The 12,264-nt window shown below is 42.3% G+C and overlaps 1 protein-coding gene and 2 non-coding genes across 3 annotated transcripts in view; 1 reads left to right on the top strand and 2 right to left on the bottom strand.

Moving 5' to 3' along the window:
- DHTKD1 (dehydrogenase E1 and transketolase domain containing 1) overlaps positions 1-5,529 on the top strand; it is a 30,669-nt gene extending 25,140 nt beyond the window's left edge. The window contains exons 13-17 of the mRNA XM_038741173.1: positions 417-581; positions 1,503-1,585; positions 2,644-2,810; positions 3,489-3,574; positions 5,245-5,529. Of these exons, the coding sequence (XP_038597101.1) occupies positions 417-581; positions 1,503-1,585; positions 2,644-2,810; positions 3,489-3,574; positions 5,245-5,346 (603 nt within the window). The 3' untranslated portion in view covers positions 5,347-5,529. The remainder of the gene's footprint in view (positions 1-416; positions 582-1,502; positions 1,586-2,643; positions 2,811-3,488; positions 3,575-5,244) is intronic.
- Positions 5,530-11,115: 5,586 nt separating this feature from the next.
- Positions 11,116-11,218, bottom strand: LOC119921194. Its single transcript, XR_005448499.1, has one exon. It is a non-coding gene; the product is annotated as a U6 spliceosomal RNA (small nuclear RNA).
- Positions 11,219-11,341: 123 nt separating this feature from the next.
- On the bottom strand, positions 11,342-11,448 carry LOC119921182. Its single transcript, XR_005448488.1, has one exon. It is a non-coding gene; the product is annotated as a U6 spliceosomal RNA (small nuclear RNA).
- Between the last annotated feature and the right edge of the window lie 816 nt (positions 11,449-12,264).

Below are 12,264 nucleotides of genomic sequence, written 5' to 3'. Positions count from 1 at the left end.
GTGGATAGAACGTGGGCCTGGAATTCCGAAGGACTTGGGTTCTAATCCTGGCTCTGCCATTTGTTAGCTTGGTGACCTTGGGCAAGTCACATCTCTGTGCCTCAGTTACCTCATCTGTACAGTGGGAATTAAGACTGTGAGCCCTATGTGGGACAGGGACTGTGTCCAATCCAATTTGCTTGTATTCACCCCAGCGCACAGTGCAGTGCCTGGTATATAGTAACAAGTACAACAATTAATGGCTTATGAGCCACAGTCTGCAAAATTCTGCTTACGTCTTTAACTATTTTTTTGTGTGTAATACAGAGAATGAGAAGAGAAACCTGTTTCTGCTTGCAAACTGATGAAACTTTTTTCTGATGGGTGAAACAAGGACTAATGGGATTTAAAAAAAAGTCTTTTCTTTTTCCTGCCAGATGTGTGACAGTGTGGAAGAGGGAGTGGACGGAGACAATGTGAACATGTTTGCAGTGCACCCAACAACACCAGCCCAGTATTTCCACTTGCTCCGGAGGCAGATGATCAGAAACTTCCGGAAGCCCCTGATTGTTGCCTCCCCTAAAATGCTCCTCAGGTTCCCTGTAAGTAGGAAAACTCCCCCACTAAATCACCCTCTATTCTTTATCTCTTCTTTCTATTTCCTTCTTCTTTTTCTCTTAATTTCAGTACAGCATCCCCCCCACCAATTTTTAATAATGAAAGAAAATTGCTTTTCCTTTCATCACCTTAAAGCAGACTTGGAAATGCAGCTTGCTTGTTACCATGGCAAAGGAGGACAGGAGTAACCCAGATGATTGAAATCCATAGAAATCTAAAAACCTCATTATTGGCATTGGTTTTAATTTGCCACATGAAGCTTTCTACCCAGTACCACTATGTTGATTCAAGTTTCACCCCCTCTCTCCCCTCACTCAGGTCGCCCTCTTTTGAATGTGCAGTATTAGAGAATTAGTAGTAAAAGGCCAAATAGCAGGGGGACAAAGGATTTATATATTACTACTAATAACGTGCTGGTATTTGTTAAATGCTCACTCTGTTCCATGTCCTGTAGTAAGCATTGGAGTAGATACAAGATAATCAGGTCAGACACAGTCCCTGTCCCTCATCGGGCGCACAGTCTAGGAGGAAGAACAGGTGAGAAGCAGTGTTTGAGTGATCATTTAGGTAAAGGATAAGGGCAAATTTAGAACAAAAAGCTGATCCTCAGGTTATCGAAATTCCCTCTTCTTGAAGGGGACTCATGAGCATTTTCAAAGCTGTTCTGTGCTCATGGATCCAAATAAAAATCCAGTAAACCTCTGTTCGGAGATGTCAAAATCCATGTAAAATGGACTCTCTTTTACAGAACGAAAATGGGACTGTGTTCCAGACCCAGAGAGAAAGGACAAATATAAAGCGAACCAGTGTAAAAGGAGGGACTGTTGCATTTTTTACTGTTACAGTTTTAGTCACAAAAATGTAGCAGGTTAAGATTTTCTTTTTTTTTCCCCCTTCATCCTTAGGCTGCTGTGTCCAGTCTTCAAGAAATGGCACCAGGGACAACATTCAGGCCCGTCATTGGAGATTCATCTGTGGATCCTAAAAAGTAATATTTATATTCACACGAGCACACCATATGCATAAATATTCTAAATGTATAAAGATAATCAGTGCATTTCAGGACAAGAAAATTCAAAAGTCCTAGTGTTCAGTAGTCTGTGGATTTGGGGCAGGAGGCATGTTTTTGTGGACTGTGATTTTTGTTTTTTAAGAAGAAAACAAATAACTGTGAAACAGTTTCTTATAATATAAAAAGCCTTTAGTTTTAAAGTTACCAGAACAAACCTTTTTGCCAGAACAAACCAGAAATTAGACTGAGGATGGGGTAGGCCAATTTAATGCTATCATATGCAATAAAAAAATTCGGAGGGTGTGGTAATATTTGTGAAGTGCCTCAAATGATCATGGAAGTTTTTTCATGCTAATGGAGACTATCACCTGATTATCAGGAGTGGAAATAATAATAATAAATAATATATCATCACTAGGTCAGGTACAAAATAATCAGATTGGACAGCAGGCTTGCCCCTCATTGGGCTAAATAGGAGGGAGAGTAGTATTTAATCCCCACTTTGCAGATGAAGAAACAAGATATAGAGAAGTTAAGTAACTTGCCAAAGGTCACACAGCGGGCAAGTGGCAGAGCCTACTGAAATGGCAGCTGATTGCAACCGCTTGCACGCAATTGCAAGTAGCTGGTACACTACCGTCTTGATGAATATGCTGGCGTTTGCATCAATAAAGATTTCCTCAGGCCTAGATCTGTTGCTAACCTGCAGGCTTGGCAGGCAGCATGGCATAGTGGATAGAACTCAGGCTTAGGAATCAGAAGGTCATGGGTTCTAATCCCGGCTCCCCCACCTGTCTGCTCTGTGGCCTCGGGCAAGTCCATTCGCTTCTCTGTGCCTGTTACCTTATCTGTAAAATGGGGATTAAGACTCTGCACCCCACATGGGACAGCCTGATCACCTTGTATCTACTGCAGTGCTTAGAACAGTTCCTGTCACATAGTAAGCACTTAACAAATACCATAATTATTATTATTGTTATTATTATTAAAAGCAGTGCATTTTAAACCATCCTTTCCCTTTCTTTACCCAATAGTGTGAAGAGGGTGGTATTCTGTTCTGGCAAGCATTTCTACGCTCTAATGAAGCAGAGAGAATCCTTGGAGAAGAAGCATGAATCAGCCATCATCCGAGTAGAAGAACTGTGTCCTTTCCCACTGGAAGCATTGCAGCAGGAAATGAGCAAATACAAAAATGTTAAAGGTAGGAGACGCTGATGTTAGGGTGGGAATGGCTTGTGAGGAAAACATTTGCAAGCTACTCCATCGTCCGAGTCTGAACTTCCTCTGCTTGTAAAGTAAGGATAATACATCCAAAACACCACAAGGTTGAAGGTAATCACAGAGTTCTGTATATTTGCAAATTTCTCAAGGACAAATTGTAGAGGATATCTAGTGCTTTAATTCCCAACACACTTTCACATGATTTAGCTCACTTTTTTGCTCTCACAGCATCCCTGTGAGGGACAGAGAGGCAGGTATAAATTTTCCCTGTTTTGCAGAGGAGGAAACTGAGATATAAAAACGTTCCGTGACTTTATTATATTGTACTCTCCCAAGCACTTAGTCAAGTGCTCAGTCAGCGCTCAGATACAACTGAATGAATGAACTTGCCCAGGGTCACATGGTAAGCCAAGGTTCTGATGCCTGCAATAGAGGGTTAACTTTGGAAAGAAAATAAAACCACCTTGTTCTGGAGAGGGAAAGGAGAAGGGGATATTTGTGTGTTTAGCCACAATCTTCTGATGAAGACCCCTTGTAGGAAGGAGATGTGTACTAATTCCATTGTATTGTACTCTCCCAAGTGCTTAGTACAGTGTTCTGCACACAGTAAGCAGTCAGTAAATACCATTGATTGATTGAAATCAATTGCTTTCCTCAGACTTTATTTGGAGCCAAGAAGAACCTCAGAACATGGGCCCGTGGTTCTTTGTGTCACCAAGATTTGAAAAACAACTAGCCTGTAAGGTAAGTTCTGTTTTCCTTGGAGCCAAAGAAGAGTGGCCTGCAGCATTATTCTGTTGCCCTTCTTGCCAGGTTATCTTCCCTCTTTGTGTGATTATTCCAGTGCAGGCTATCTTTGGAAAATAAGGACTCTGACCATCTGGGTAATAGTTGTAGCACATCCATACTCATAAACCTCCCATGTTCCTATGCTTTATACAAACTGCAACTGTGTGAGGGTGGGCAAGTGTTTGTAAAGCTTACAAATAAACATTTACGTATCCCTTGCCTACCCAGCACTTCCTGACCCACAAATATGGTAAATGGGCATTGGGAAGGAGGCTGATGCAGGTGATCATCTCAGGTCGTTATTTACACTGCAGAATGTTTACTCAGTTTCTCAAGGGCAAAATGGTTTGGGAATCAGGAAACAAACCAAAGCTTTCCAGATTCTTTTGAAATTAAGACCTCCCCCAAAATAAGATGAACCCGCCAAATCAGATGCTTTAGGAATGGAGCAGTTATTTACACAGTAAAACGTCTTTTAAGATTTTAAGATTTATGTAATGTTTACTCTAATCTTGATATTATTTTAAAATGTTTTAACAACGAAATGTACCACGTTACAATGCAGTCAGTTCTTTATGTCGATGTCTTCATCACACGAATCTTACCCTATGTACATTTTTTGGGCTTCATCATTGCTATCGTCGTCCTCGTTCCTCCTTCATCCACCATTCTCCTAAAGAGGCGCTGACGCATTCCCGGATCAGGCACCATTCATTCATTCAACTGCATTTATTGAGAGCTTACTGTGTGCAGAGCACTGTACTAAGTGCTTGGGAAGTACAAATCGGCAACATACAGAGACGGTCCCTGCCCAACAATGGGCTCACAGTCAGACACACTCAGATTTCTCTCTGGGAACACAAAGACTCTGATGTTTGCCTGAAGCTGAATTTCTCCAGGTGGTGGTTGAGGAAATCCACGTGGTTAGCTACAGGTTCCTAAATGATTCTGAAGTCAATATGATACACAACATAACCCAGAGGTTTAAAGAACAGTTGTTGGGTTTTTTCCCCCTCCACGCAAATAAACGATTCTTTGAATTTTCAGTTATCTGCTCAGTGGCACCCCATCATTAGGGCAGGAAATTGTAGTTGCTTAAGACATGATGTCAAGGCAACCCTTTGTTTTCTAGAGCTAAAGATACATCTGCTTGGTTGCAAAGTATTACAGCACTCCTCCATCTTCAAGACTGCCAATATCTAAGGCAATTTGTTCTTTTTTATGATATTTGTGAAGTGCTTACTATGTGCCTGGCACTGTACTAAGCACTGGGATAGGTACCTGATAATCAGGTTAGATACAGTCCATGTTCCACATGGGGCTCACAAGTATTTATCCCCATTTTACGGGGGATATCACTGAGGCATGGGGAAGTGAAGTGACTTTCCGAGGATCACAGCAGACAAGAGGAAGAGCCAGGTTTAGAACCCAGGTCTTTCTGACTCCCAGATTCTTGCTGTATCTACTAGACTTTGCTGTTCTGTGCACAGAACTGTTTTTAAAGAAAAACATTAGTGATTCTGAACAGTGCAAGAATATTGTGCCACGTTGGCAACGGAAGCTATGATTAAGTTTATAGTGATCTATTCTAAGTATCTCCTCTTCCCTCCCTTTTCTAATTTCAGCTGCGTCTCGTGAGCCGACCTTCCTTACCAGCCCCTGCGGTAGGAATTGGCACCGTCCACCAAAAGCAGCACGAAGATATTCTCACCAAGACCTTTGCATAAGCTTTTCTTTCCAGGAACACTGCTTTTTGAGAAATAGTGCTAGGAAACGGTCTTGAGAGTCTCGGTTTTCACCGGAAATAAAGAGTTCCAGGGCTGGGTTTTACTGAAATGTGAGAATTGCTGATGGGCTGGGGTGGACTTTCCACAGTAGCCTAATTGGACAAAAATAAACAAAAAACCAGATTCCTGTGTAGGGGTTGCATTCAGTCATGTCTATGGTGGCAAAGCAAAGAAGAGAATTAAGGGCCATTATTCCATAAATTAAGGAAAAAGGCCTCTATTTTTGCCTGAATAATTTGGATTTCAGGTGAAAGATCTTTGCAGAACAATCTGGATCAGTTCTCCTCGGCCACACCTTCCTAGGATGTAGTCCACAACTCCCTTAACTCCTTGTGAATATTCAGAGAAGAGGAAGAGAATTATGACGACTTGCTAGTTGTGTGCAGACTTCTCTGTTACCTGCACTGAGTGATAACTGGCTTTAGTCGGCTTGTAAATCTGTTTTCAAGCACACTGTATTGAAATAGATTGTTTTAGACGGGAGGCATCTCTGGTCTTCATCAGTACTAATTTCCCACTGTTGGGTAGGGACTGTCTCTATATGTTGCCAATCTGTACTTCCCAAGCGCTTAGTACAGTGCTCTGCACACAGTAAGCGCTCAATAAATACGATTGATGATGATAATTTCCCTCCCTTTTCTTTCCTTTGCAATGATTCCTCTCCCATGCAAAGAATATAACTACAGATTCTGGTAAATTTATAAAAATGAGAAGGTCTAGGTAAAATGAAGCTGTGACTAACCGTCCACTTTCAACAAGAGAAAATTAAGACTTTAGCACTAAAGCTTTGGGATTTTATTTTAACTTTGGTAAATGTCAGGTGGATTACTACTGAAATTTCACCATGCAAGGTTAAAGGTAAAATCGGATATATTAGCAGCTTTCCAGAAATTCTTTATAGATCATTTGTGGTAGTCCCCTCACACTCTTTTCCTAGATAGTGAGGAGCCTTTTCAGTATTACATAATGGTAATTACAGTCAGGCTAGTTATATAAATAAAGTGGCAAATGCTGGTTTCCTTAAAGCACTTAATACGGGATTTTGTAAAATTTGACGCTCACCTGAAAATGTGTTAGATTTAAAGTTTGATCCAAGTACACAGCTGCAACAAAAAATTTAACCTAAAGATGACAATTCTGAAGTCTGAAACAGGTTATTGAAAACATTCTCCGCATCAGAAAGCTGTGGCCACATGAAATTTAACAATCAGTTATCAGGAAAGCGGTGTGGCCTTGTGTAAAGAGCACAGACCTGGAAATTACAGGTTCTAATCCCAGCTCCACCACTTGTCTGCTGTGTGTCCTTGGGCAAGTCACTTAAGCTCTCTGTGGTTCAGTTTCCTCATCTGTAAAATGGGAAACAGCCCCCTCCTTTCAATTTTAGACTGTGAGCCCCGTGAGGGACAGAGACTGTCTAAACTGATTAACTTGTATCTAACCCAGTTTTTAGAACAGTGCCCAAAACAGAGCAAGTGCTTAACAAATGCCATAGTAATCGTCATTAATTATTATTGTAGTGTCTTTGTATAAGCTTTTTAAGTTTGCCAAATTCACTTTCTTTGAAATAGTCATGAAGGTGAACCTTTTTAATATAGGTTTCAATGAACCAAAGTAATTTTATGCTATTCATGTTTTTAGTCTTCATATAGCCTGACTAGTGAAAAGTAACAAACTCACCAACGTTTTTCTGTCCACTTCCCTTTCCGCAATTCACCAGTGGACATGTTAAATTCCTTCAGCTGGTGGGAATATTTAAATGATTTCAAATGAAATTGGTGTGTTGTACTAATTTTTAAAATATGACTTTATTTTCCCCCAGCCCCGTCATAAATTAAATACCTCCACTTTATATAGCTTGTAAAGGAAAACTGCAGTTCTCAGTGGTCCAGATCACTTATACAGGTGCACATGCGCACAGGTCTGCTGTAGGCAAACAGGCTCACATTGTTGGATGAATGTGCCCTAATCCCCTAACAACGTTCTTGCCAAAACACATAATGAAAATACATGTTATGACAGAACTGAGTGTGAAAGAGAGCATTTATCAAGAACCTCACTTTTGATCTTGAATACCCAATTCCTCTAAGTCCATATAATTTTTCATCTCCACGTTTTGGTACTCTTCTATTAATCATCATTTTCTGCTTTTTCCACTTCAACTAAATATTTCTGGGCCAATATGCAGTACTGACAGTGTGGCTTAGTTCACGGGTCTGGGAGTGAGAAGGATCCGCCACTGGTCTGCTGTGTGACCTTGGGCAAGTCATTTCACTGTGCTTCAGTTCTCTCATTTCTACGATGGGGGTTAAGACTGTGAGCCCTATATGGACGTGGACTGTGTCCAACCTGATTATCTTGTATCTATGCCAGCGTGTAGAACAGACCTTGAGCACCTAGTAAGAGCTTAACAAATAGTACAAAAAAAACTCAACAGTTCATTTCAATGAAAAATATCTGATGTTGGGTGTCTAAGCATTTATTACAGCAGCACATAATAAGCACTTCACAAACATCGTAATTATTATTAAATATAAACTTACTGCATCCCAATCATTATCAATGCCTCCACCTTAGCAGAAGAAAATCATGATTAATTCAAGCCAGAAAATACCTGTCCTCTTAGCACCAAACAGAAATTCAGAATAGCAGAAAACAAAGATGGAATTTTGAGTGTTACGAAAACTCTCCTAAATCATTCTATCTGCCTGACCTTTGGATTCAGTTTTGCTTACCTTTCTTTTAAACAAAGGTATTACTCATTTGTTTGCCAAGGTTGATTTAAAAACAGCCTGCAGTAATAGAGGAGATAATACTTAACAGTTCATCTGGGTTGGACAGCCTTTCAAGCAAGCCTAGGAAATATCCTTGTACAATGAGGGGAAAATTGCCTTATTACAATAGAGAAGCAGTGTGGCTTAGTGGAAAGCATGGGTTTGGGAGTCAGAGGATGTGGGTTCTAATCCTGCTCCTCCACTTGTTTACTGTGTGACCTTGGGCAAGCCACTTAACTGCTCTGTGCCTGTTACCTCATCTGTAAAACGGGGATGAAGACCGTGAGCCCCATGTGGAACAACCTGATTACCTTGTATCTACCCCAGTGCTTAGAACAGTGTTTGTTACGTAGTAAGTGCTTAATAAATAACCATTATTATTATTGTTGGAGAAAGGAGAGGTCAGTGAACAGGCCCTGGAACCCCTGCTGAGTATGGGGTGTGGGTTTAGGACATGATTGCATCAGATCATGAAGTAACTGGGGCTCATAATCGATGTAGGAGGAAGAACAGGTATTTAACCCCCATTTTACAGATTGGGAAATTGAGGCACTGACTTGTCCAAAGTCGCAGAAAAGGCAAGTGGTAGACCCAGTATTAGAATCCACCTCTCCTGACTCCCAGACCCATCCTCTTTCCCGGCTCCACCAATTGTCAGCTGTGTGACTTTGGGCAAGTCACTTCACTTCTCTGGGCCTCAGTTACCTCATCTGTAAAATGGGGATTAAGACTGTGAGCCCCCTGTGGGACAACCTGATCACTTTGTAACCTCCCCAGCGCTTAGAACAGTGCTTTGCACATAGTAAGCGCTTAATAAATGCCATCATCATCATTTGATCACATAGCCAACTTTTCACTTGGCATCTAGGTGAAAAGACACAGATTTGACATAGGAAAGAAGGCTAATCATCCTATTGCCTCTCCTGAGTTGGCACCTTTGGGTTGGGGTAGTTGATTTTAAAACACGGTTTTCAAATTTTACTGATGGTTTGTAGATTTTTTTTTTTTTTTGGTCCCAGACCAACAGTTGAACCCCAAAATCATTTAATGAGTTTAGCCCTGCCAACCACACTGTGGGTTACTTAAGAGTGGGACACAAGGAACAGCAATCATCCCCCAAATCCACCCCTGGTGCCCAGCAAATACGTGCTACCAGGTCTATTCCGTGACCACTGATGACTGTCTCTATATGTTGCCAATTTGTACCTCCCAAGCGCTTAGTACAGTGCTCTGCACACAGTAAGCGCTCAATAAATACGATTGATGATGATGATGATGACTCCTCCACCCTTACCCTTCCAGCACCATGGGGAAGCAGCGTGGCTTAGTAAAAAGAGCACAGGTTTGGGAGTCTGAGGATCTGGGTACTAATCCTGACTTTACCACTTGTCTGCTGTGTGACTTTGGGCAAGCCACTTAACTTCTCTGGGCCTTGGGTACCTCATCTGTAAAATGGGGATTAAGACACCACCACGTGGGACAACCTGATTGCCTTGTATCTACCCCGGCGCTTGGAACAGTGCTTGGCCCATAGCGCTTAACAAATACCATAATTATTATTATAGTTACCATGTTGGCCTCTGCCGCACTAATCATCAATACATGGTATTTATTGAGCGCTTACTGTATGCAGAGCACTGTACAATATAAACCTGCCCCATTATAGTCTAGAGGGGGGAGCCAGGCCCCGCACGCGTCCAGGGTTCCTGGCTGTATTGTACTTTCCAAGCGCTCAGTGCAGTGTTCTGCACCCAGTAAGCGCTCAATAAATACGAATGAATGAGTGGTCCTTCTAGACTGCGAGCCCGTTGTTGGGTAGGGACCGTCTCTACATGTTGCCGACGTGTACTTCCCAAGCGCTTAGTACAGTGCTCTGCACACAGTAAACGCTCAATAAATACGATTGAATGAGTGAATGAATGGTCCGCCTGACGGGTCACGTGACCCTGGGGCCTTGCCCGCCCCCGCGAAATTGCGTTAACTGTGGGGAGTCCCTTCTACACTGTGAGCCCACTCTTGGGTAGGGACTGTCTCTATATGTTGCGAACTTGTACTTCCCAAGCGCTTAGTACAGTGCTCTGCACACAGTAAGCGCTCAATAAATACGATTGATTGATTGAGAGCTCACCTCCTCCAGGAGGCCTTCCCAGACTGAGCCCCCTCTTTCCTCTCCCCCTCCTACCCCTCTCCATCCCCCACGCCTTACCTCCTTCCCTTCCCCACAGCACCTGTATATATGTATATATGTTTGTACATATTTATTACTCTATTTATTTTACTTGTACATATCTATTCTATTTATTTTATTTTGTTAATATGTTTGGTTTTGTTCTCTGTCTCCCCCTTCTACACTGTGAGCCCACTGTTGGGTAGGGACCGTCTCTATATGTTGCCAACTTGTACTTCCCAAGCGCTTAGTACAGTGCTGTGCACACAGTAAGCGCTCAATAAATACAATTGATTGATTGATTGAGAGCTCACCTCCTCCAGGAGGCCTTCCCAGACTGAGCCCCCTCCTTCCTCCCCCCCCTCCTCCCCTCTCCATCCCCCCCGCCTTACCTCCTTCCCTTCCCCACAGCACCTGTATATATGTATATATGTTTGTACATATTTATTACTCTATTTATTTATTTATTTTACTTGTACATATCTATTCTATTTATTTTATTTTGTTAAATTGTTTGGTTTTGTTGTCTGTCTCCCCCTTCTAGACTGTGAGCCCACTGTTGGGTAGGGACCGTCTCTATATGTTGCCAGCTTGTACTTCCCAAGCGCTTAGTACAGTGCTCTGCAATCAATCAACCGTATTTATTGAGCGCTTACTGTGTACAGAGCACTGTACTAAGCGCTTGGGAAGTACAAGCTGGCAACATATAGAGACAGTCCCTACCCAACAGTGGGCTCACAGTCTAAAAAGGGGGAGACAGAGAACAAAACCAAAAAGATAGAATGCTTCACGAATTTGCGTGTCATCCTTGCGCAGGGGCCATGCTAATCTTTTCTGTATCGTTCCAATTTTAGTATATCAATCGTATTTATTGAGCGCTTACTGTGTGCAGAGCACTGTACTAAGCGCTTGGGAAGTACAAGGTGGCAACATATAGAGACAGTCCCTACCCAACAGTGGGCTCACAGTCTAAAAGGGGGAGACAGAGAACAAAACCAAAAAGATGGAACGCTTCACGCATTTGCGTGTCATCCTTGCGCAGGGGCCATGCTAATCTTCTCTGTATCGTTCCAATTTTAGTATATCGATCATATTTATTGAGCGCTTACTGTGTGCAGAGCACTGTACCAAGCGCTTGGGAAGTACAAGTTGGCAACATATAGAGACGGCCCCTACCCTAGTATACCCTACCCTCACCGTACCTCGTTCTCGCCTGTCCCGCCATCGACCCCCGGGCCTGGAATGCCCTCCCTCTGCCCATCCGCCAAGCTAGCTCTCTTCCTCCCTTCAAGGCCCTACTGAGAGCTCACCTCCTCCAGGAGGCCTTCCCAGACGGAGCCCCTTCCTTCCTCTCCCCCTCGTCCCCCTCTCCATCCCCCCATCTTACCTCCTTCCCTTCCCCACAGCACCTGTCTATATGTATATATGTTTGTACATATTTATTACTCTATTTATTTATTTATTTTACTTGTACATATCTATTCTACTTATTTTATTTTGCTAGTACGTTTGGTTTTGTTCTCTGTCTCCCCCTTCTAGACTGTGAGCCCACTGTTGGGTAGGGATTGTCTCTATGTGTTGCCAACTTGTACTTCCCAGGCGCTTAGTACAGTGCTCTGCACACAGTAAGCGCTCAATAAATACGATTGATGATGATGATGATGATTTATTACTCTATTTATTTATTTATTTTACTTGTACATATCTATTCTACTTATTTTATTTTGCTAGTATGTTTGGTTTTGTTCTCTGTCTCCCCCTTTTAGACTGTGAGCCCACCGTTGGGTAGGGACTGTCTCTATGTGTTGCCAACTTGTACTTCCCAACCGCTTAGTACAGTGCTCTGCACATAGTAAGCGCTCAATAAATACGATTGATGATGATGACGATGATTTATTACTCTAACTTGTACATATCTAT

The sequence above is a fragment of the Tachyglossus aculeatus genome (genome assembly GCF_015852505.1).
Source record: "Tachyglossus aculeatus isolate mTacAcu1 chromosome 12 unlocalized genomic scaffold, mTacAcu1.pri SUPER_6_unloc_1, whole genome shotgun sequence".
Classification (NCBI taxonomy): domain Eukaryota; kingdom Metazoa; phylum Chordata; class Mammalia; order Monotremata; family Tachyglossidae; genus Tachyglossus; species Tachyglossus aculeatus.
This window is presented reverse-complemented; position numbering and strand designations above follow the sequence as displayed.